Source organism: Patiria miniata, unplaced genomic scaffold (genome assembly GCF_015706575.1).
Source record: "Patiria miniata isolate m_02_andy unplaced genomic scaffold, ASM1570657v1 HiC_scaffold_7, whole genome shotgun sequence".
Taxonomy (NCBI): Eukaryota; Metazoa; Echinodermata; class Asteroidea; order Valvatida; family Asterinidae; genus Patiria; species Patiria miniata.
In genome coordinates, this window is record NW_024037074.1 from 13,775,744 (window position 1) to 13,802,009 (window position 26,266).

Consider the following 26,266-nt stretch of genomic DNA (forward strand, 5'->3'; position numbering starts at 1 on the left):
AAAAATAGCTCAGGAACGCATCTTTAAGCACAATTGATTAACTCCAATTTTCAAAAATATTTTCACGTTAACATTTTTCTTTGCCAGTGGGAGTCGGACAAGGGCCTAGATTTTGGACAGGGGAAATGACCAATGTTGTCGTTAAGCAGGAACACATAGGCTGGTCCATATCGGACACATCATTCCAATTTCTCAATCCAAACATTTATAAAAACATGTGAAACCAGTTGTGGAATGACGTTCTAATTTACTCATTACAAGAACCAACAAAAATGACGAATTGATTTCAAAACGGCGATCTTTGCCCATAAATATCCATCCTATTTAGCAAATAAAACTTACTGATGTGGATTATGATATTCATAATGCTGTGTATAATGCTTGATCATAGTAAAGATCCGTGCTCGCCCACACGTAATGTGTGTTCAGCACGTGACCTGCCTTATGAATCACTGAGTGACACAGACGCGTACTGCTGTGAATTCTTAGTATTGGATCGATGGTAAGCGTAATACTACAACATCCCCGTGTCAGCGCTGCCTAAATTACGATAACCAGCTGGTAAAGTTACATTCATCCTTGTGCACTCCGGAATCTGGACAAATCTCTGTGATTCAAGTTGCAGTCTATGACTTTGAGGTGAGTTTTCCACTTTTTTTCGAAATATGAATTGTGGGGATTCATTTTAGGAAACTTTGTTACCCAACTGGTAGGCCTTTAACATTTGGCAACATTATAATATTATGCCCCAAAGCTAAGGGGGATCCTCAAATTTCCGTTATTCCCTTGGTTGTTTTGAAATGATCGTACAGCATCGCCCAGTTTAGGTCTGACACCAATATTTTCGAAACATACACAAGCTGAGTGGTCATGCCAGCAGTTGTCAAAATTATTATTAAAACGTCAGATTTGAAGTGGAGTTTCCCCGTTGCCAAGGTTACGTCGGACCTTTGCATTTCAACAGTTGTTGCTAATTTTGTTATTATTGTGTTCACCGTTTCTCTTGTTTTTTTCGTTGGGCTTCCTTCTACTATTCTGAAACGTCAAGAGTAACAACTTTATTTAGGAATGAGGATGACGATAATAATATAAAAATTGATGATGTCAACACAATTCTATTATGTTTAACGTTTTCGTAGTATAGTTTGTTCCCCCTAACAGTAACAGTCACCCTCAACACCCCCCCTCCCCCCCACCAGCAAACAAAGAATACAGGAGGAACGGGGTGATTTGTAGGGGATCCCCCCAAATCGGATGAATAACTCGCGCGAAATAGTCTTGAGAGATCTACTGCTAAGGTTAATTGTTTAATTGCATACCCGGGCCATGCGCGCGCAGGCTCAGGCTGACACAGACTCGACGGTGGGCTAAGAAATGCCTAAAAAGGACAACTGCATGACAATGACATTTAACAAAGTTGGACATGCAACGTTGACGGACCTTGAAAGTAAAATCAGGCAAGCTAGATGCGTATTGTGTTTATTCAGTTAACCATATGTTCTACTTAGGGCCTAGGCCCCTATAAACTAAACAACCTCACGTGGATATGATTTTTACCAAACATTGAAAAAAGAATTGAAAAAGAATTCAGAAAGTAGAGTTCACAGGATTACGTTGCCCAATCAAGGTTTAAGTTTGTAGTTCCCAAAAGTGAATCATCAACCAATCAATTATAAAAGCTCAATTCTCCCAAACCAACCAACAGGTGGACCATTCTGAAACTTGCCAGCATAACATGACACCAGGGAAACTCTGCACGAGCGAGAAATATCATCAAGATCGGGAAGACTATTTTCGATTAGCAAAGGTGAGTACAAAATAATATTGTCATTCGACATTAGAAGAGTAAAAATGGAATCCTGATTTATAAGTATAATGTACAGTAGTATGGTGCCCGTTTAATGTCTCATGAAGATTCATGGACACACAGACGAAAACGATGACCACTCAAGTATTCTCGTTGTAGCACTTTATTTTAGCAATATGTATTGCCTGAGGACACAAGAACTTTTTGCTGGACACTCTGGGTGGTTGTGAACCGTAGATCACGCGGTACACAAATCCATACTTAAATCTGGAGATATACAACCACGAAATAAAAGGTTACCCACTCGATGATTTAAGATTACAGTCAAATTTCATTTTACGTGCGGACACAGAAAGATCGTCCGCTTCGATTCCTGGCGGGGGGTATTCATGCCCCCCAAATGACCCTGTTTCGCCTACTAACTAGACAAATATTGCTCACACTTCAGACTGAACCCCCCCCCCCCCCCCACACACACACACACAAAATTGCTCTCTCGGAGGGGGTGGGGCACTGAATCGGCGTAGCACTCCGCATCTTTGCTCCCAATTCACGTCATAATTTTAGCCGTTCTAGACTGAGTGAAGAAGGTCAAATTTCTGTTGTTTTTTTTTTTTTTTTTTTTACAAACATGGAGTCTTGTTTACTAAGCACCTTAATCTTTCTATGCCTATATAGTCAACACGGCACATCCTTTTCAAACTCCGGGGTCTTTGGCTTCGTGGGGGGGGGGGGGGGCTCACGACCAGACCCGCGCTAAACGGAACATCCGTGTTGATACGGATCCTGAATGGCGCGTTATCACGCGTCGGTCACACACTGTCGCCGCCATCTACACGCCGGCCATAAATCCAAAGCACGTCTTGTGACGAAACATTAACGGGATATCCAAGCCAAAAAAACCAACCAACCAAACAAACAAACAAACAAACAAACAAACAAACAAATAGTAAACTTCACCGCCACGAGTTTATTTCAGGAAGGCATTACCTGTTTGCCTGTGTGAAATTATAGCCAACGGAATGATGTCACTTGTAATACGTAGTAAGCTGTACCTTCCTCTGTCGTCTGGTTGTCTATCCGTGACAAAAGTGACCCATAAATTTCCTTTAAGCTTTTCGTCTTATCGTGCGGTGAGCATATCCGGGTTTAGCGCCTGCGTCGTCGAAACTAGCGCTATGGTCGAACTATGATCGCTCAGTTCAGGACGTAGTCACTCAAAGTTCATGGCAATCAGAATTGCAAATTTAATGAACGAAAGCAAAATGAGCAAGGGGAACATTTAGACAGTTCATATTAAGTGTCATTACTTGTTAGTTGTACAAATCAAGACTACACATGAGTTGTGTATTGCTTTAATCATGAAACATTGTTGATGGAGGCATGGAGGAATAAACAAATTAAGAAATTATGCTAGTAAGTGAGGACTGAAAAAAATAAACGCAGACAAAAATACACAGTTTAATGTATATTTATTTTGTAAATTCTGTCGAATTTGGACAAAGTTCAACCATGGAGGAATAATGGTTCAACAGAAACGTTAACGGATCAAAGTTCAAACTGGTACTGCATTTCGCGCAACTCGAGGCCGCAAGGGTGTGCGCTAAAAAAAATCACTGGTTACCACACGACATATGAATACGTATTGTGGAGATGCCGTCATTGCATTTGGCAACACGGAAAAGATGACGGTTCCCCAAAAAGTTCGTATTTACGAAATTATTACCTGTAATTTCGTCAAATAACGGCATCATTGGACTGAATATTATTTGTCTTCTTTGCAAAGGTGGATATCTTGTCTCTCACGGATGCCAGGACGTCGGGGAGAATGGCGCAGTTTGCTGTTAGTAGGGCGCACCGTAAACTGGTCGAGTCTCATCGACCGCGAATCGAGGACAAGTTCCGGGTAGCGATTCAGCTGAGTAGCTATGCCGAGCCTGAGCAAGCGGGGAGAACGGTCCGTGGAGACGGCGGGCTGGACCAACCGGACTCGGTCATTCACGTGGACAGGCTGTCACCTACGGACAATGTGTCTGACCAAGTGTGGGTAGAAATTGAAGGGGATTCTACTGGAACCGTTCAAGCAAAGGTAACACGGATTCAAAAAGTAGTTTGTGAGATTGAATGTCATTTTGAAGAGTGCCCAATTTGACAAAATTTCCCTTGTTGAGTTCCACTGTAAATTTTGTGTGACATTTCTTTGGAATTTTTTTTTTCGAAAGAAAGGTAAAAATAGCCGGCCTAATTGTTTAGAAATAGCGATTTTTCCCAGGGACTGCACCAGTTTCGCAAGTGATGTTGGCAACTTCCTTTTACTTTTATTACAAATAATGAATGAATTATTTTACATAGCCTATGGGGGAACAATTGAATCCCCGAACAATTGATGATAGCCGCACTACACACTGTCTCCAATTTCCAAACATGTTCTTTTTGTAGAGTTGAATGACAGTTGTTCAAGATTCAGGAATAGCTTTTCATGAAAGATAAATTAAGTTATTGTTAAGCACCACTTTTTCATCGTTAGTCCCTCTTGTTAAATTATTTAAATTAGGCAGTGGATATTTTGCCGGAGACGGCAAACCTTTAGTAAACATTAGTTTGCCGGATATGCACTAAACATGCGCAGTTACTGTTTTTTTGTACTTAAACATTTTCCGGTGACAAATTTTAGTCTGGCTCCATGCCAATATTATCGTTGTAACCTCGTATTCACAAGATGGGATTCAGACCATTTTATAATTTCGGACTTTATTTCCCTTTTAAAAAAAAATCCTCCAGAGCCACAAATCTGAAAAAGAAAATGTATTGTAATAGTACTCTGCAATAAAATGTTTGAGACATGTTAAAATAAGGCAGTGGATATTTTGCCGGAGACGGCAAACCTTTAGTAAACGTTAGTTTGCCGGATATGCACTGAGCATGCGCAGTTACTGTTTTTTTGTACTTGAACATTTTCCGGTGACAAATTTTAGTCTGGCTCCATGCCAATATTATCGTTGTACCTCGTATTCACAAGATGGGATTCAGACCATTTTATAATTTCGGACTTTATTTCCCTTTTAAAAAGAATCCTCCAGAGCCACAAATCTGAAAAAGAAAATGTAATTCTCTGCAATAAAATGTTTGAGACATGTTAAAATAATAAAAGAAGAATATTCTTATTTATTTGGGGATGGGAAAAAAAACACTTTAAAATGTGGCGGGGATCGGGATCGAACCCGAGTCATCCCGCTCACTAGAGCTTTTGCTTAACCACTACACCAAACGTGCTACGCAACTTTTGGTGGGAATTTAATACATATTATAATTCAGGCCTATCTTAAAGAGTACAGCGCCCTCTGTTGATATGGATTGCCGCTGGCAAACCTTTAGTAAACGTTAGTTTGCCGTCATTACCTCCGGCAAAATATCCACTATCTTTAAATTACATTGCCAATGCAATGTAATTTTTTAATGCAATCTTTGAAAATGCGCAGGTCGTTGTATCCCAGTTAACCTTTGGAAAGAATGTTGCAACCTGACGCCACTTCAGTGGTTGTGTACAAAGTCTATGGAGAGTCAAGAAAATTTTCTAAGTATTTCCTAACTAAATTGGAAATGTTTCTCAATCTCAGATTCATGTCTTATCGTCATTTTTGCAATGACTGACCTTCATTGAGATGAAATTTGAAGAAAAAAAGCAGCGTCAGGTTGTAACATTCTTTCCTAACCTTTTTTCAATTTTTGTTTTGCCATTTTCCAGGGTATTTTGATGCCTTTTTGGTTTTTATGCTAATGAAATATATTCATGAGCTAAAGTGTGATATCATTTCAGGCAGAAACCTCAATGTTACAACTATATTAGCACCAAAAGTTGCCAGACTTTTTGATATTTTGCTGTCGGAAATGTTCTGTTTAGTTATCCTCTGTAGCTTTAAAGTATTTGACAGTAAGCCTTTGAGCAAACTTTTGTCACAAATGTTTTTAGTGAGCAAATTTTAAATTTGGGGTCACAATTTAATAAAACCAAAACCCTCTAAACTGATCTGAACGAAGTCTTCCTGATATGACATCACAGCAACAGTGCCCTCAGTTGTCTGGAAAAGCATGGCAAATTTAAATGTTTAAAGAAGTGAATGCACTTTTCAATCAAATTAACCAAAAAAGGTTGTCAAATTGTTTTCATACATTTAAGAGGAGTAGAAAGTTGCCTGAAATAAGTTCCCAAGAAAAATTCATTTCATGAACCCTACTATAAAGGCAACCTTCAAAGTATGTTGTTAGTATTTTGGTGAATTCAGTAGAATATGAACTGCTAATAATAATAATAATAATAGTGAATATTTATAAAGCGCACGTATCCACCAGGACTGGTGCTCAAGGCGCTACATCATTATTACCCCTGCTCATTGGGCACATGAAACATTCCAAATACCATCTCAGCTCCCTGGGGAGTATACAGCTCGATGCAGCCTGTTAGGCGCAAGGAAGCTAATTCAATCACAATAACCATCTCTGCCCTCACAGGTACCCATTTACTCCTGGGTGGAGAGAAGCAATGAGTGACAAAGTGCCTTGCCCAAGGGCACACGCACCATGACCCCGCCAGGACTCGAACCCACAACCTGCAGCTTTACCCGCAGACCACGAATCAGTGCCCTTAACCACGAGGCCACAGTACTCCAAAAAATGATTATGATACATGAAATTAATTCCTTTATACCTAAACAGATGGTCTGGAACCTGGACCACCATTTGGCAATTCACAAAGAAAAACTAGAAGTTACCAGACCTGTTCAAAGTTCAGACAACACACCTTTCATTATCCGAAAATACACACATGCATAGTTAATAGTTTGGTGACGTTGTTATTTTATGACAATAGAAAACAACTTGCTAATTAAATATTTGCAAAATTTCAAGGTGACGAGAAAGATATTGCTTTGAGGATAACCATGGTAATATGCCAAAACAGAAATCAACAGATCGATATTGGAATGTCTGATAGCAAGGAAATCTGCACATACACAATGATGGTTCCTGGCTTTGTGCGGGGTTGACAATACAGCGTGACGTCACTGAAAAACGAGAAGCGAATTGTTATGAAAGCAAACCCATTGTCAAGCTCTACCGGTGACCTTGATGCTGGCATTGTACCGGGAAGTTTACTGCAGTTTACATTGTTGAAACCAATAGTAACGCATGAAGTGGGCTAGAGGATATCTATAAGTACCGTTTGGTTTAGGGATGGTGTATCATTGGGAGTATGATTTTATTAGGGTGTTTATGTGGAGAGTGCCAAGTCCAGTATTTGGAAAATTTTGGTGTTCAAAAGATGAAGTTTTCTGAGGCAGAGTGCAACACTTTGAACATGGTGAATAGTCTGGATCTAAGTGATGGGAGTCTGCCATTTACAGATCGGGTAGGTACAGTGTGCCTAACAATTATGGCGTTTGAATCATTTCAAGCAACTTGAATCATTACATATATATTTGTCAATGGTTCATTGGCAATTTATTACTGTCAATTACTGTCAGGAGGCAAATTACAGGCAACAAATTTCAGGAAATCTCAATAAGAAGAACATGACAGGCAAATTACATCTACTTGTTATGTTCTGTGGACTCACCATAAATTGTTGACTGTACTTATTGACATATGGACTGTAATTTTGTTTACTAAAAGTGAGCTCTGTAATTGATTTTGAATATAAAGTAGATAATGCTTTGTTATTGAGGCTGATATTTCAAATGTTTACATAAAGACTTCGATCGATTAAATTGGAAGTTTAAGGAAGGTTCTTAACAAAATATGCCGAAGACTAACAGTTCTAATATGTGTATTAAATCCAGGCATCGTCAAAATGAAACAAGTTAGCGAACCATAGGTCTACTTATCCCAACATGGCACTGAGCTTTCAGTATCATTAAAGAAACAAAAAACAACTTTGTGGTCACATGATGATGAGCAAACTTTCAACACATTGTACGTGAATGTGGCAACTTCTTTTCACAATTTTAGTTCAGACCATAGATGACCCAATGCACACAGTAACCGCTAGGCTGCCATTTCATGGCTCAACATATTATTCAAATAATGACGAATCTTTATTAATTACACGTCCTAACATGTATGGACTTGTGCACGAACAGTATGGCGCTTGTTTAGGCCCTACCACTTTCCAAGGCTGCAGTCTAGGACACACACCTGATTTGCATACTGGTTTGCATGTGGCTCAAAGTTTACATTTACTAAAGTTATTGTAACTAAAGTACATGTAAGCACCATCTTGATGGCGTAATGCATTCAAATGTTCCTCCCAGTCCCAGTGGTCTCCCCCAACTCTCTCATTGTAACCGTTGAGGGGGTACTTGTGCCTGGAGTCCACAGCTGAAAATTGTGTGTTAACGGTAAACACAGTAACTAATACAAATGTAATAGAATTTAATACTGCTTCCCGTTCTATGTACAAATAGGCTAGAATTTCTGTGCAAATGATGTACTCATTGAATAGTGATAATTTTTTAATTAAACCTCCTGTTTGAACAGTCATAGACGGTAAAAAAAAAATCAGTCCTCTTCCCCTGCCATGCCTTTTACACTGGCTAGTCACCAACAGTCAGATCATATTTCAAGCAAGCACTCTGACTAGTCAAATTCGGTCAACAGACAAAAGCAGGCAGGAAGTACCGGTAGGCACAGCTGACTTATCGATATCGATCACCTACAGTCAAAGCATACATGTAGCTGTTTTAAGTTGCAGTCCCAGCCAGTCAATCCTGCTTTACATGTATGTCAGCTGGAAGCTCTTTAACTGTTTAAAAACAGTCACTTTATTGATTTTGACTGAAAGGACAACTTTGCACCGAATGTATGTTTGCATAGGGGAGTTGTTTGCTGAAAGAGCCATGTAATAATGGGTCATTCTTTTAACTTCAGGGTCCAAAACTTGATATTTTTCCTGTCCCTGTTACCTTGGTACTTTGTAATTTGCCATTCAAGTATCATTAATTAAGAATCATCAACAATGTGTTATTTGTTGTTTAGGTACCGGTACTAGTACATGTGTAGTTTGCTATTCACAAAAACTCTGGGAGGACGACTGCGTTAAGGGGTGCATCAGAATAAAAACAATCATTGATATCAGATAATCAGATATAAGTTAAACCTCAACAGGAAAAAAATGGGAAGCCCAATATAGAGTGAGCCATGTGCATGTTGGCAGCATCTTTTTTCCCCAAATGTTGGCAGCCCTGTCATATTTCTCAACCTTTTCTCAAAGTTTCCATGATGATCTGTTTACAACACACGGTGTGTAGGAGACTTAAATAACTCACTCTCTCATTCAATCTTATCATTTTAGTTTCCACTTGCTTATAACTGTCTAAATCATTTCATGGAATTTTTTTGTAATGATCTGAACAAGCAGACTTAGTTTTTATGATTACAAAAATACTTTGTCATGGATTTTTCTGGCCCAAGTTCTCATACATGTTTCACATAGCAGTTGGCAGTACATTTTGTACCCAGTAAAAGCAATTGTCAACTTTGTAATGTTTACAAATTTTCCTGGATCTATGACGGGTTCAGGTCCCATGACTGTGTGTGTTCACCTACTGACCCCGGTTGTGCTATTGTTCCGATTCAGTGACGTAGCCCCTCCGGGTACAGGTGTATTGCATAGTTCCTTGTTCATCAGTACTTGTACAAATACAATTGACAGGAAAGGTGCCAGGCTAAGCAGAATGACGTAGGCGGTAATAAGGACCTACTAGTCACTGTCAAACCAGGCTGGCAATCTATATTTAGCGCCACAGCACTTTCAGTTTCCTGAAGATGATGCATGCCAACATGTATATAAAGCCAACCAACTCTTTACCATTAACTTCAGATGTTGGTTGGGAGTTGGTGAAGTTAATTTGTTTGGCTTTCGCATTTATTTTGCCGTTCAAAGTCCATTTCTGTGATGGCCCCTTCTAAATGGGTAATGCAAATCTATCATCAGTTAATCAGATTTCAAATCCTGATATGACAGTCCCGATAAAAATTCTTCCGTGTCGAGATTATTTCCACATCTTGGGGATGCACATGCACACGTAATCAATTGGATGAGTTACATGTACATGTACTCACATTTCAGAGAAAAGTTTCATAAAAAGTCAATTCTAAATTTAGGCTTGCAGAGTTTTGACTTGAGACAAGATAACCGACAGATGAAAGTGGATGTACAAATAGCACCTGAAGAATAAAATTTTGCTGAACTAGCCCCAATGTCTAAACACTCACTGAACAGAAAAATTTAACCAGGAACTGTTGTACAAAATACTAGTACAGTCGTACATGAACATGTTTATTGTACAGGCACACTGCATTGTAATGTACATACATGTACAGTATGCTGTATGCGTCATGTACATGTACATGTATCCTACATCAGGAGGTGCGTACATGTACATATCTGTGTGCATTCAGTGTGTGTGTTTATGTTTGTGCAAGTACCATTCATCCCTTCATGGCGCTGTACATGGACCTTGTACAGGGAGTTCCCCATGGCGTTATTGCATCAACGCTCGTCTATGCACAATAACACCATGTCTATATATAACCTTTACCACCTCAGCAACATGTCTGGGCATCTGTTTGAATCATGTCCAGGGACTTATCGTTTCAATACTTTTCTTTGTTTGAGAAAGCTCCCCAACATGTCTGACAGGAAATGTTTTGACCAGAATTTGAAATTATCATTTGGGATTTCCAGACTTGCATCTCTATAAATGAGTAGAGATGTTGTAAAGTGGAGAGCAGACTGTCGTGTTAATCTGAACGGAAGAGCTTATTACAACCACAAGACTTGTCTAGCAAAAGCTGCAGGTGTTTTTGTACACGGCTATAATGGACATTGAGGTAGTCCAAATCATGTAGCATAATGTACTGTAATGTACTGTTTATTTTTGCAGAGGATGTCTATGTTTTGCAGGACTTGCAAAGCAGTTGTAAAAAAAGTACATGTGCATTATATGCGAGATCAAGAAAGATGTCAGATTGGAGAGTTCAACTGTGCTATGCACTTTTGAACAAACAAAGTGTTTCTTTGAAAGTAAAATATTGTGCTAAGGATCTAGGTATTGGAGTTCATCCTCTTTCTTTCCAGATATTCATAACCATCAACTTTACACTTAAGCTATTGTAAACCGTTGAGGTGGATCTGACTGGTTGATGCCAAGAGTACTAATTCTTTGATTTCTTACTTCTTATCTTCCACAGGAATACATCCTTTCCTTGTGCCATGGGTCCGATGAACCCCGCTTTGAGGAGAAGCTGCCTTACGGCTTTGGAGACCTCCTCCAAGCCAAACTGGAGGACATCGCTGTGGAGACTCGCACTAAGATTGAACTTGATAGAGACACCGTCATTCTACGAGGGGATGAGATGAATGTTGCTATGGCTCAGTCCCTGATTGATCAGCTCTGCACGGACTTAAAGCAACACAAAGAGTCAAGTCTATTCTCTGAAGAACGCCAAACCTTCGTACGGTCACCACAGCATAACTCAACAAATGAAGGCTTTGACTCAGTAGATTCATCTTGTTCGCAGTTTACTCTGCAAGATGATTGGACTATCGCTGCAGACTCATTCAGTAGTTCCCATGCTATTTCAAATTCCTCGGTTATGGGAAGACCGGTTGAGGAGCAACGTTCACCTAGACTCATCCCCCGTAGCGTTGTTGCTTCACAGTCTGTGGAGACAACTCATCCCAAGGACAGTAAAACAATAAGTCTCACAAACAGCATGCAAAAGTTGGGCTTCCGTAAGGAACAAGTAGACCTAGTCCTGCAACAACTGGGTCCAGATGCAGACCACAACGACGTCTTGGGGGCGCTAGTCAACCAGCGGCCCACCAAGACAGATCTGGAGGAAGCAGAGGATTCTGGGAAGGAGGAGATTGGAGGATCCCGAGATATGAGCGATGGGTTACCCTCCGTTGATGCACCAGAGGATGAATCTAACAATCTAAGACCTATAATCATTGACGGTAGCAATGTAGCTATGAGGTGAGCAACAACTACTGTCTTCAAGTGACCTCAAGGCTTTCAATGCTTGACTTGTAAACATTGAAATCCAAACATGTACAAAACATGAAAGATGTGTTTGTTTGTCTTTGAGTGACCTTTGAAAAATTCTGTTGTATCTACAAAATTGTAAACTTGACATACGTAACTTCAACTGCTTTGCTTAAAAGCTACATGTGCTTTAATATGCGTCGTCTGAGCCCAGTATGTGACCAGTAATAAAAAAGAAATGAAAACACCACTTTGGTATCTGTACATGTACCGATACCATGAGCCCTGGAAGAAATCCTGCTATTGACAAAACCTTTTAAAAAACACCCCAAATAATTCCCCCCTCCATTTTTATCTGACAGTTTTGGTAACAAGGATGTTTTTGCATGCAAGGGCATCGAGATAGTCGTCAACTGGTTCTGCGAAAGGGGACACATGAAAATCTATGTCTTTGTACCGGCTTGGAGGAAAGAGGCGTCCAAACCAGAAACACCCATAACCGGTGAGTGAGACACTCTTACTATCATAGGTGATTGTTTGTTTTACCTGGAATAAGTTTATTAGAAAGCTACAAAAAAAGGGCTGAAAATCAATTGATGTAGATGGAAAAGTCAGATTGTATATCATAAAGTCTATTTTTATTGATATTGTTGGTTCAGCACAGCAAGAACAAATTTTCTGAAACAAATGCATTAAACAAATGCACATGTCATCTTGGACTATGGGGAAAGTTTCTTCATTAAAACATGAGGCAAAATGTATTTATAAATGGTGAGCCCTGGACAATTATTTGTCTAAGATGAAGAGATGTATCAAATTGGCATAATTGTTTCCGTATCTATTTTTACATTTCTGACTAAACCAAGTCTGTGATACCATGTACAATGTATGTCGATGAATTCTCATTTTCAAATGTACAGTCTGTAAAACATCTGTCCAAAGGAGAAAACAAATTCCCCTTGGAAAAATTGTCTTGGCTCCGAGTCAAGACTTGGCCAACCAGTGTGTTTCTTAGACAACTGGTGACATCACCAGCTATTTTTAAGATGCTTTGGCTTTGGAAGCATTTGTTGACAAAAATGCAGAGACGGGAAATATAGAAAGAGGAACTGAAGTACATGTATTGGGTTTGTGTTTACGAATCTGATCACCATGGCCACTCCAGGGGTTAGCCTGGCAGGTACAGACATTACGTCAGCCTCTGTGCCTATATCTAATTACTATTCGGGAATTTTTTTTTGGGGGGGGGTGATATTTTTCTTTAAAATATGTAACTAACTGCAAAAGTACCTTTTTGCTTAGGCAATCATCAGGACTATAATTAAAGAGAACAGTTTTCATATCATTTTTTAAGGATTTTTTTTTTTTCATTTCAAAAGATTCAAGTTGGTGTATTTTAGCTTTCATGTAAGGTTTTTGCCAGATTTAGAGAAAAGAATCTTTGGAGTGGGATGTTCTGATGAACAATAACTGTGGTTGTAGATCTAAAGATTGTTTGCCTTTAGTAAACCTGCCCAGTTTATTAGTCAGTTCCTTGCCTACTTAGTACCATGCCCCCCAGGGTCTCTGAAAAACCAATTTCCAACCCTCGGTCAAGGGGATTGGCATGATAACAAACCCGGAAAACCCTGTTCTCCCTAGTTTATTGTGTACTGTTCATGAATAGTATAAACAGGATCTCTCAAGCGCTTCAGTGTTCTTTTCAAGTTGTTTCGGTGTTTGCATTTATTGTCCAGAGGAGTTGGACGCCATATCTGTTCCCTTATTTGGTGATTTGATTTTCAGATATCTGAGACAAAAAATTACTCAGTCCAGAATTGTGTTATATTTCTTCCAAATATGGCAATAATTTCTGCAACAACCACTCATTCTTGGAAAATGAAAATGAATCATTCATAAGAAAGAAAGTAATAATCACTAACTTTTGAATTGTAATTGTAAAGTAACTATATTTATATTTAACATTAAGAACTAAAGTACATGTAAGAACTAAAATGTGAAACAAATTGCATTGAAAAACTTTCAGATACCAATCTTATTACTAAAGAAGATATCTTTGTTAAAAAATATTGAAAGTCATGAGGATTTTTTTAGGAGATTTGGATCATTTTTTTTCTGGAGCTTCAGTTGACAATGGCTTTTTCTGCCTTGAAGATTCATCTTGTGAAGTTAAACCTTTTTTGTTTGCATGTTGATCCTTTATTGTCTGCATAGATCAAGGTATCTTGAACGACTTAGAGAAACGCAACTTTTTAGTCTGGACCCCATCACGACGCATCAACGGTCGCCGCATCGTCTGTTATGATGATCGTTACATCGTCAAGACAGCGGTCCAGGAAGATGGAATCATCGTCTCCAATGATAACTTCCGAGACATCCAGAACGAGAAACCAGAATACCGGAAAGTCATCGAGGAACGACTGCTCATGTATTCGTTTGTCAATGACCAGTAAGTCAAATAAAATGGAAATGCTTTCTTAGACTAATAATTCGTATTTCAATTTTTTATTACATATTCAGATACATGTTTGAAAAGACAGGCTCAAAATTGTACACACATGTATATGCTGCTAGGAGGAATGACAACAACTAATTGTTCACATTGGGCCTACTACAGTTTGTTTACTGGGCAAATTTTAGTGTTGATTTTGTGGCAAAGCTGTAATTCTGGAATTTATTCGGGGAGTCACAAGGATGTGGGTGTTGGAGGGTAAATCCAAAGTCCTGTTAATATTTTCATATGTTCTGAGTAACCAAAACAGCGCCATTAGGTTAACTGTAATCTTTGATTTGCAAGTAATGGTTCTCGGTAATTGCCGGTGGCAATGGGCAATAAACAAGAACTTGTATTTTTGCGTTATGTCAAGGGCAATGCCCCTGCATTGTAGGTTACTGCATTGCGTAAGTTCAAGTTTTGCCCATGGGTGTGTTCTGGGTAAACCCCTAGGGGAAGTTTTGTTTTGTTTCTACATATCCTCAAAATTAGCGTCTACTTCCTGGTTTAGGGTTACCCAAGAGCAAATGGGGAATGTTTGAAAGGAAAAGACATGGATGATTAGGTTTTTTTTTATAGGGGCAGGTGCTTGCCTTACAAAAATGTTTACAAAGAAGATAAGAATGAAGAAGTCATCAAATTGAGTGTCAAATGTAAATCAGTGCCTTGCTGCTGGAAGCGGCGTAGGTTAAAACTACATTTGTTTTCCTTCCGTGCATGTATCCAAAGCACATTTTGTGTGAGAATATTTTTCTGAATCACTTCCTTGTCGATGGATTTTCTTTTTAACGCTTGGAAACTCCATTGAATTGAGTAGAGTCCCTGACCTTTAAAACAGGTTTTTTGTTGTTGTTCATCTAGGTGTAGGGTAGAATGGTTGTCATGGGGAAAAAAATCCAGTACTTCTGTTGAGAAAATAAAACATGCAGAATGAGTTTTTCGCTTCAGTGAAGTTCGCTTGAATTTCAAGGCCTGTATATTTCTGTATTAGAAATGAGGTGCACGTACATGTACTGTACACCACAAAAATATAAGTGCTGTTTTGTGACATATCCGTGCCCAATCGCCCACACATCTTAAACTTTTCCCAATTGATTGTTTGAGCTGAATAAATAGTGCCTTTGTAGTGCCTCTTAAACTTTTTAAAATGTTTTATGCTCATTCTCTCCATACCATAACACTTGAATTCTTCTTCACATATTTGAATTATAGAGAATAATTTTAATAACACTTGGGTCTAAATGTTGCTAAATTACAAAGGATATTGATAGCCACACCACTCAAAGAGACAAATATGTTGCCGCACCACGAAGTGACACTTTGAGTTTCAGCAAATATCCTGATATATATTACCTGTTGGTGCGACTAACGTTTGTTAGAGGTCAGAGGTTGACACAGTTTATCCTTCTCATTTTAGATTCATGCCCCCTGATGACCCTCTTGGTAGACACGGCCCCAGTCTGGACAACTTCCTCCGTATGAAACCAACAATGCCTGACCACCTACCCCAAGCCTGCCCGTATGGCAAGAAATGCACCTATGGCAACAAGTGTAAATATTACCACGCCGACCGGCCCAACCGACCAATGAAATCAATCAGTGAGACGCTGAAGGAACGAGACAAGACTCGCAAAGAGAAGGCCAAGTTGAACTCTGATCGGAGTCATAGTCCTAGGTTTACATCGGTTTCCTCGGCACCAATACCTGGTTATGTCCCTCCTGAGGAGATTGCACCATCCCCCGAATGGCATACTACCCCTCTGCCTGGACCTAGCACCCAACAGTCAAGCCCAAAGAGGGGCAGTCGTATCGCCTCGGAATCAAGTGCCTTGCAAACCAGCCCCAAGTCGTCTGGTTCCCCACGTCATTTCCAAACTGTAGAATCCCCATCCCATTCACCATACCCGACAACCAGAGATGAGACATTCGGGATACCAGACTTACAGCCATATCAGCATGGTGCTGGAGTCCCTCATTTGCATAGTCAGGTGCCTTCACAAACCCTGAATACGCCTCCGTTTGGACGAGCCAATCACACTTCTCCGTTGCCAAGTTTCTGTCAACACACTGACAGACAAAACCAACGGGACATGTACACAGTGCCTCTGCAAGGATACCCATCTGTGAATCCATCAGACAGGGGATATGCACAGATGGAGGAATCACTCAACAGAAACAGAATGTCAATGCCTCCAGTCATGTATGGGTCTGGTGAACCAATGGGTGTTACTCCCTCTGGAATGGGTTTTGAGAGGAGGTCTTCCCACAATGATTTGATGACAGATTTCCAGCGAATGGGGATTCACGATACAAGGTAAGATTAATAATCCTTAAATAACATGGTTTCTTAGAGTTTGTCAAAATGAAATTCTGCATATAAGTGAATTTCAGAAGCCTCTTAGGTCAACATCGCCTTGCTTTCAGAAAGATTTTTACCATCTTGAAAGATGAAGTTTTTTCATGAACTTTTTGTCGGTAAATGACTATCAACCTCAAAAGATATCAAACTGAATCAAAAAGTAATCTTGCATATTAGACAACTAAATTAATTTGTACAAATTTTGTTGTAGCGGAGTGGCTTTACCAAGGGAACCACAACCAAACTATGGTTACAGGCAGTCACCACGGCAATATCACAACGGAGAAGCGTTACCAGGGCCCCCTCAGCCTCTCCCTAGTCACCATCTTGGAGAGATCAGTCAGGTATGTTGAGAGTCCTATATAATCTTTCTGTTATTTTAGGCCCCCAAAAAAATGATTTTGAAGAGCTTTGCCAATTTCCTTTTCTTGGAGAGTTATTATGTAAAATGATAACGAGCTTGGTTGGTTTCTTTGTGCAGGGAGCCAGTCAACCCATGACCTATCACAGCACTGAAGCCTTCATTCCTCAACATGGGATGCCACCCAGCCTCAGCTCGGACCAGATGTTGTACCACCCTTCCCGCCACACCCCTCCTCCAAGATATCACCCACAGAGTGAGCCTCCACAACCCCGGCCGTACTACCCCAGCCCAGGACCCATGCCGGTGACTAGTACGTGGCACAGCAGTGGCCGACCAACTCCAGATAATGTATCTCCTCGGCGGAACTCGGAGCCGGCCAAATCCTTGGAGGAACAGCGGAAGTACATCCTGAGCAATCTGGCTAGTCGGTTTGGTCATGATAAGGTCAATGCTGTCATGCAGAGACACCCACATGAAACTAACCCAGGGAAACTTATCATGTACATGAACACCAATATGTAAAGATTGTACTTACTGGCCAATTCACAGGCCATTTTACTGGCCAATATTTATTGGCAGTTTAGCCAATATCTAACAGTGTAACTCAAAGTTACAGGCCATACAACCTATAACCACAGGCCATCGTTAAAGGCCATTATTTATTTGCAGTTAATTTAAATCAGTATATTTATCCCAAGTTACTGGCCACACGACTCAGAACTGGTAATTATGGGCCATTCAGACCAGTCTTGTCGACACAATGTGCTGGCCATTATTTGGGGCCGTAACTTTGAACACTGGTAATTGTTTTACGTAACATTACTGGCTAAATTAGTTATCAAATTTGCAGGCCAGATTATGTCGGAGCACTTTTTGTCATTCCTTGCCAGTGATACTGGTCATATTTCCTAGCAATATTTTATGTAGACAATTCTGGTCGTGTACCTATTCATAGTTACAGGCCATAATTTTACTAAATTTATCTGTGGCCCTGTAATAAGTGGCCACATTACTAGTTTATGGTGAATCAAAACCAAAAATCATTTGTATGAATCTTTAAGACAAATGTGACTTGCTTCCTAGAAAAAAAGTAACATTTTTGTCTGCTTTGATTTAAAGAAGACAACTTAAACTGCCCTGACAACCATATCCGATGGTGCTGGTTATTTGGAATGCTGCCACATAACTTAAATACTTTGCTTTATCTGAGCGTATCACTTTGCTTTATCTGAGCTTATCACTATTCATCAATATAGTTTTGACTGGAGTGATAAAACGTTATCTTATAATTACAAAATTGACATTTGAATGTCCAGTTTGTATTACTTTGGGTTGTACACAGCTTTGCAGTGAGCATTACCTTCATCAAAACAAAAAGAAAAAAAATGTGAGGACTGGACTTTGTCATTTGTTGCTTCCGCTTGGACTGCTTGTGTTCCTTGGTACGTGCATATTACCATGGAAGGAACAATGCATCATGCCATTGTTGTTACAATGTGTGAAAACAATTACATCAATAACATCCATAGCATCTACACATGTTTTTTTTTTAGACCATACACCTAGAGACCCTATACTCTGAAACAGGAAGTAAGATAAGTTGTAGTCACGGCATAACATCCACTTTCAGTTTGTTCGAGGTCATCCCAACCATTACAAGGGAAAAGAAGTCAGATGCTAAATTAGGTTGCGGGGTGGTTTTTTGTTTTTTTCTTTTATACATTTGACTAAGTTTCCGCTACGGAATGGGATTTCTGGGACTGGATTGTTTTTAGCCGGCAAGGTGTGAGCGTTATCCGTAATCTAAACCATATGGTCAATGCGTTAGGATGAACAGTGAGTACACATGAACCGGTACAGGAAAACTAGTCATGTACATCCGACATGCTATGGCTGACTGTATATTTCCTTGTTCATTTGTACATCATGTGTGCTATGGCCAACCCCAGTACAATGCATATCTTTTTGTTTGAGTTCTTTTCTCGTATTTCCCTATTATGTTAGTTGTCAGGGTTTTTTTTATCACTTTCACAAGTCTTGTTTTTAAAATGAAAAAGTGAAATTGAAAGTTATGTTACATTCAGTACAAGGAAATAGCAAATGTAATCTTTGTGGAAGATTTTAGGTGGACCCCCATGACTGTTGGAGTTTTCTAGGTCAAAGTTCTCGGAAAAGCAAAATAACTTTCAAAATAAGTCCACTGGATAAATTGGGTTTTTTTTAAGGCTCATGTTTAAAATTTAACTCAGAAAAGTAGCTTAGTAAAAGAATTAATTGAAAAATGTATTGTTTGTGAAGAGATACAGAGGTACAAAAAATGGAAAGCATTGCTGTTGATTTGTGTCGAGTACCTCGGTAGAAGTTGCACCTATCAAATGACAAGTACATTCACATTTGAGGAATTTTTGCACTGTGAAGAAGACAGAATGACACATGTCTGTGTCATCAGATTGAATCCCTTTAGTGCCAAGTAATCAGGATGTATCGTAGCATTCTTCTATTTCAGGATGTCTCGTTCACTTGTAGTTTTTTCAGTATGTAGGATATATCTTTTTCCTCTTATTACCATTTTGAATACTCATCCTAACATATTTGGGAAATTTGTACAACTTGGTACCCAGTGAATTTCCATGGAATGACCAGCAAGTTCATTGTGGTTAAAACATGAACCAAATTTGTTTGACTGACTTAGAATAAGGAATGGAAATTAATCCGATGTTGTTGTTGTATATGTGTAATTTGCCCGATTGATTTAAAACAGAACTGTTCCTAGTGTTCAACAAAGGGTCTCAACTTTTCTGTTGAAAAAAAAAACACAGGAAAACATTTCATTCGACCCAATTCTATTCCTTATATGAACCCAACACTTTGTTGGATCAGAAATGCTCTGAAATCATTTGTCATATTTGACAGCGTTGTGTGTAAATATGAAAGTGGTTTGTAGGCTCAGACGAGAGGAAGTAGGGGGATATGTCTGGCGCCCTCTATCAACTCAAAATGGTTAAGAGCTTGGCCATCGCAGAATTTTGATGCGTTACTCTTTCCTAGAGATATGAGGAGCCACAGTCATCTTTTTTTAAAGAGCTGTGTCTTCCGCCGTTGCCTTTTTATTTAAGGCAAAGAGTTGTTTAAACGTAATCAGGAATGTACAGTATATTACTGCATCGATGTAAATTAAAACAGAGCATGTTTAAGGAAATAAAAACTGCTACTAACGTACGGACATATGTCTACTATTTTTCAAAGGCCCATATTTTTGTTAGCTGTGCTAACAAAAGGGTTCTAATTCGATTAGTTTAGTACCAAAAAAGTTCAAGCTATTTTTGAAATGCTAGTTTGTACATTGATGCTAGAATTAAGTTTATACATTGTGCATGTTAGGTGTATAATTTAGGTAAATCCTGTAAACCAATGTGCTGTTTATTTCCAATTGTCTATGTACATATGTATATTATCATTGTTTAATTTTGCCAGTTTCTGAAGACCAATTTGTATAATTAAAGATGGATTGTTTAATTTGCATGATTTAGTCATATTGTAAGAAAATATGAGATCAATGTGATTTGTTTAGCATGACGTACTGCCAGAGTTTATTGTTTTCATCACCAAAAATAACCAAGAAAATAAAAACAAAAAATGAGAACTCATGATTTCTGGTCTTGTCTCTTTTTAACACGACATCAGTGAATGTAACATTGCCTTTTTCCATGCATATTCTTAGAATAATTTCTGGATTTCAGAGAGTCGAGCTGATGTACTCTGTACCACCCTAGTTGCTGCAGAGTGAAAACTTTTCCGAGTTTGTCAATGTTTGTGTGATATTTATTTGCTATTACTAACATGCTCCAATTATCTTGTGTGACTCACAAATCCCAGGCCCCTTGCAAATCTCGTGTCAGTTTCAGACAGTTACAACTATGTGGAAACAAGCTGACGATGGGCTCCATGAACAAAGTACCCCCTCAACGACAAGAAAGGGAGAGTTGGGAACCCATCGATAGAGACATTCAAATGCATTGCTGACAACACCTTATGCTCACGCGCAAACACTATGGACTTGTGCACATTCAGAATAAAATAAGTCGTGCGTACTTCGTGCTATGGGCTCCGTGCGCCAACAAAAGAGGGCGCCCTTTTACCTAGCAACGACTTCCCATGTGCGAGACATTTAGCTGGTTGACGCGCACCGTTCCTTGTGTGTGACGCACGTACACCAAGGGATTTGTATGTTCACACAGTATAGTACGACTGTGGGTCGCGGCAAAATTGCAGTCCGGCAAGATGGCGTCGGTCGGTCACCCCCAACTGTACTTCCTTTGCCGGTGAGGGGGTACTTGTGAATGAAGCGAATATGCACGTGAACCAGTACCTCCTCAAAAGTAATGAAAAAAGGCCCTCTCTTGTTGGCAAATGGAACCCATTGCTCTGGATGCCCATTTAAACATGGCTTTAACATAAGGCCATTTGTGTGTTTTTGTAAAGTTCCCAATACATTTAAGTTGTAGGCAGGACAGTTGGATCCTGTTTGATGATTATGTTTCACATTTCGATGACAGTCTTCCCGATTGTCTGTGAAGGGAGTTTATTGTAGGCCTCGCATGCTTCATCCAAGCTGACACAACGGGAAATGTTTGGTCTGAAAAAAACAAAAACAAGGAAGAAAGTTGACACAATCAAGCACGGCGGATCAGAACAGACAAACTGTCCTTCACAGATACATTGCCATAAGCAATGAAGCTCAGTGCTTTTGAAGAGGTTATGATAAAAAACTTCATAAGCTCTGAACAGACAAACTCAGGTGGGACTCGAACCCATAACCTCCTGAGTACTAGTGAAGATGTTTTAACCACTTTACCCCAAGCTTGCCAGGGCTAACTTGGTGTTAAGAATTTGATAAAGCAGTAGGTACTACAGTAACTGACAAAAAAATATATACAATGTAGTAATAAATCCTGGATATTTTTAATGGGACAAGTTCATGTTATTTTACCAGGGGAAACTCACCTCAGAACTCCATCTGCTAATTTGTCGATAGCGCTTTGGAGAATGTCTGAAATTTGTTCATGTTAAGGAAAGTCCAACGACTACACACATGAAAAACAGAAAAAGTATTAAACAGGCTAAAAAAGGCTAATAAACGGAAATTTGAAATATTAAATTTGGTTGCCAAGGATACGAAGATAGCGTCCCAACTGACCACATGACAGGTTCCAGACAGCATGATTGAGGTAGGACACACTGGCGCATCTCATGTGAAGCAGTCGAGAATCCGGGGGATCAATCTACAAGATTAGAAATGAAAACGTCAAAAATAAGGTAAAATATCAAGAAGATGAGAAACAAGTGGGATTGAATGCTTTGCCGAAAGATGTGAGATTCACACTTATAGTCATAAAGCTTCAGTCACAAGAACAAGAATGAGTCTACCTAACCATGGTCTATCTTATTAACCTGAGGATCTGGCTGTGCTGTGACCCATCTACCCCTACCCCTAGGGATGAGATGACCCCATGTTTGGTTGGCAGGATGGGGAGTCTACTATTACCTGTAGATCTGCCTGTGTTGTGACCCATCTACCCCTACCCCTAGGGATGAGATGACCCTATGTTTGGTTGGCAGGGTGGGGAGTCTACTATTACCTGTAGATCTGCCTGTGTTGTGACCCATCTACCCCCTACCCCTAGGGCTGAGATGACCTCGTGTTTGGTTGGCAGGGTGCGTAGCTTCTTCTGTTTCCTTGGGCTCAGTGCTGGGTCCTCTTCTTCTTTGGGAAACATGCTCACTGAAAGGGAAAACTTGTGACTGTAATTGTGAAAATGACAGGAGCAATTTGTGTTTGCTCCATTTGTCATTCAATTGTCTCAATGTTGTTATCCAAGTTGTCGATGTCATATTTGTCACACTATATTGCTCGTGATGTCAACTTCACAGTCATATAACACTGCCCTTGTATGATTGTCCTTGGCAGCTACAACATGTTGTCCTTGTAGCCAATGTAATCGATGTTATATTGTCAATGTCTTTGTTGTCATCACTCCTATGCTGGCATCATCAGTGTCACCAATGTCACTGTCATTCTGCCATTGTCACTACGCCGGGCTCCATGCGTGAACAAGAAAGGGTGCTTTTGACCACTTTTGAGAGCTCCAATGGGGGATACACCGCGTGCGCATACTTGTGCTCGTTTGGCACGAAGTACGTACGACCAATTCTATACTGAATGTACACAAAGCCATAGCGTCTTTGCATTAGCATCAGGCTCTAGGCGTCATCGGTAATGCATTCAAATGTCTCTCCCATGTGGACTCTATCATAGATTTACCTCCATCATCTAAGATGCAGTCTACACCTAGCCCACCCGTCTCCTCAATACACTGCTGGATGAGAGCGTATTTCTTGCTTTGATCTGTCTCTATCACTTGGGCTGGAGAAAAAAACAAAACCCAAAACAGTCAATTATAACAATATTGTAAAAAAAACTAACATAGGGAGGCTTTTGCTTATAATAAACGGAATGTTTGACAGCACCCCCCCCCCCCCCCCCTGAGCATTGACAAGACATTGACAAAATTAGGATCAATATAGCTAGGGCTGGACAGCTAAGTTGGTAGAGCACCAGAACGGCAATCCAGAGGGCACAGGTTCAAATCCCCCACAGTCAATTTCTTTGATCAATTGTAAACGAATCCATTTTTTTTGGCCACTTCAGCTTAGCTTAGGTAACTGTTGCTCATCTTACCAAGTTCAGGCTTGAAGCTTTCTAAGAAGATCCTTTCTTCTTGTGAGGAGGCGGTGGCAAGAACCTTAGCTCCCCAGTGTTGGGCTAGCTGCATAGCGATGGTTCCACTCGACTGAAACACAAGCAATAATGAGCATGAAATGGTGTAGGTACAACTGTGTCAGATTCATGAATACAAGTTTTAGGGGGAAAAAATCAGAAAAGTAATTTTCAATCATAGGAGATGGGCAGTTTTGTAGTCGTGTCCATTTCAAGTCCATCACAAGTCCTCCAGTCCCAAGTCAAATCACAAGCCATTCACATTTGTGAACATTTGTTCTGTGAAAAACCAAGCATTCCTTTGCAATTGTTCATCCCGTGTTACTTGCATTACCGGACATGTGATAGACTCAAACACAACACCCAACTTTGATATTGCGTGGTGTAGTAGCACATTGCTAAATGTGCAATGATGGAAACGCCCGAAGCAGAAACAGAGAATTATGGGCCAGAGTCGGGTTCAACTTACCGTAGCTCCATTGATGACCAGCACAGTGTCTCCAGCGCACACTCTAGCCAGGTAGTGTAGAGCTGTAAACGCCCTGACGGAGTCTCCTATGCCTGCTGCTGCATCATGGAAACTTACTCGCATGGGCTTGATCACTACAGAGAAGGTCAACGTGATAGAAAATGACAGCACTACTCATTTACTAGAGTTTCAAATTGAATATCAATTTGAAAACTAATTCCATTCAAGTTTATTGCTGGGAATTGTTCTTCTGAAAAGTGAACATCAGAGACTCATAAAAAAACCAAGAACATTTTCAGATCTTCTGATCTTGTGAGAGTAGGTTTGCATCTGTGATGACCTCATGACTATGAAATTCTCAAAATCTCATCTTTCTTTTTTAAATTAAAATTGAAAAGAGCTGAACAAATTGCATCTATTCTCTACTAGTCTGAGTTACTGATGCAAGTTCAAATTCAATTAATGTTTGTTTCTAGAGGTTTGGCAAAATTGACTTAGTGAATCATCCAAAAATAATCCATATTTCCTAAATTTCCGGTATACCTATGTCATACTCATTAGCTACACAATACTCAGCACAGCCAGAGCAAGTTGCATCTACAGGGAGAAGGGAAGCAACTTCATCTCCAACTTTACATCTCGTTACACCTCCGCCAACTGAAAGAAAAACCAAGAAGTCGCAAGCTTTAGTGAAATACGATTCAAAGAACATACAATGTATGGCTGTAATTTTTGCTTACTGAAAATGAATAGCGCATGTTTTGAATGGGTCTACCCTTTCAGCACTATTTGAATATTGAAAACTTAAGAAGAAAAAGTCTTTTGCAAACTGCTCACCAACTCGACTAATGAATATGCAAATCTCTGATTTACTTGGACCTCAAAAGTTTGAGGATGCTTCTACTTTAGTAGAATCTTTCTCTGTAAAAGCTTCTGACCTTTGTAATTCAAGAAGTTTTATTTTTGTAAGTTCTTTACTGGAGTTTATAAGCACGAACAAACATCTCACTTTTTGTGATGACCCCGGCCACCTCTCGGCCAATCGGCAGACATTCCTTGCCTAGCTGAAGCTCTTCGAGGATATCGACTCTGACTAAAGACAGACCACAAGACTTGACTTGGATTAATACTTGGCCTTCAGCTGGCTCAGGAACAGGAACCTTGGGATAGTAAGGATGAGGAAATATGGAAAACAAAAGATTAATATAATTTTTTATCAGATAATTGCAAGGTATGAAAAGATTGAGGCGTGCCGTCATGGCCGTACATGATTTTCCAAAGGTAAAGTCTAACTCTCAGTTATAAAATGTAAATGAAAAAACTAAGAATTAAAATTTTAGGTCCCCATTCTTCCAAAAACTTTATAAGGGCCTCATAAATTCTGTCAGGGTTTAAAATTTGGCACTAAAACATTGCGATTGATTTCCCATCAGTTTTAACAAATTTAACAGAATTATAAATTTAGAAGTCCACTTTCATGACTTTACAATTACATACTATGTTATTGTCATATAATAGCAAAAAGCATTGGGGAAATGTTCCCGCCCACCTTTTAAAACTCCGCCCCTAACTTTTTTCCATAGCTCGCCTATTTAGTATTGATTGTCAAATGTCTTAAATTTGGTGTCATGTCTACAAAGTAGAATAAGGAAAATGAAACTTACATTGGTATTTAATATAGCATTTTGCCTCTTTCCTTCAGGCCCACGATCGAGAAAAACAGACTTCATATTTTAGGTTATTTTTCCTTTTTGTTCTATAACTTAATACTTCTACAACTCCGAGTCGCACATTAGTCCGACTCCGCCCACGTAATGCCTGTAAACAACATCTTCAAGTGCATGTGTTTAATATCGCGCCGTTTGGTCTTACCGTCGACCCACATAGTGCATGTGTTTTGATCGAGATAAAACGGAACCAGATCAATAATCTTCTCCATGTTCTTTCGGTGA

General features: G+C 39.6%; 2 protein-coding genes across 7 annotated transcripts; one reads left to right on the forward strand and one right to left on the reverse strand.

Moving 5' to 3' along the window:
- Positions 1-500: 500 nt before the first annotated feature.
- On the forward strand, positions 501-20,714 carry LOC119744531 (probable ribonuclease ZC3H12B). Of its 6 annotated transcripts, none has more exons than XM_038220498.1 (9): positions 501-639; positions 1,706-1,807; positions 3,594-3,896; positions 11,054-11,841; positions 12,213-12,352; positions 14,065-14,299; positions 15,762-16,658; positions 16,915-17,047; positions 17,185-20,714. In XM_038220498.1, the coding sequence occupies exons 2-9, from the start codon at positions 1,736-1,738 to the stop codon at positions 17,587-17,589; spliced, it is 2,973 nt and encodes a 990-aa protein (XP_038076426.1). In that variant the 5' UTR covers positions 501-639; positions 1,706-1,735; the 3' UTR covers positions 17,590-20,714. The 6 variants fall into 6 exon arrangements, with proteins under 6 accessions (XP_038076426.1, XP_038076420.1, XP_038076422.1 ...); XM_038220492.1 differs by lacking the exon at positions 501-639 and adding an exon at positions 1,377-1,457; XM_038220494.1 differs by lacking the exons at positions 501-639; positions 1,706-1,807 and adding an exon at positions 3,015-3,223.
- On the reverse strand, positions 20,627-26,210 carry LOC119744532 (quinone oxidoreductase-like protein 1). Its single transcript, XM_038220499.1, has 10 exons — positions 25,979-26,210; positions 25,324-25,474; positions 24,858-24,971; positions 24,315-24,448; positions 23,807-23,918; positions 23,390-23,491; positions 22,707-22,849; positions 22,244-22,349; positions 22,072-22,117; positions 20,627-21,703 (listed from the first exon to the last, which is right to left on the reverse strand). Exons 1-10 carry the CDS (start codon positions 26,042-26,044, stop codon positions 21,607-21,609), a joined length of 1,071 nt encoding a protein of 356 aa, XP_038076427.1. The 5' UTR covers positions 26,045-26,210; the 3' UTR covers positions 20,627-21,606.
- Between the last annotated feature and the right edge of the window lie 56 nt (positions 26,211-26,266).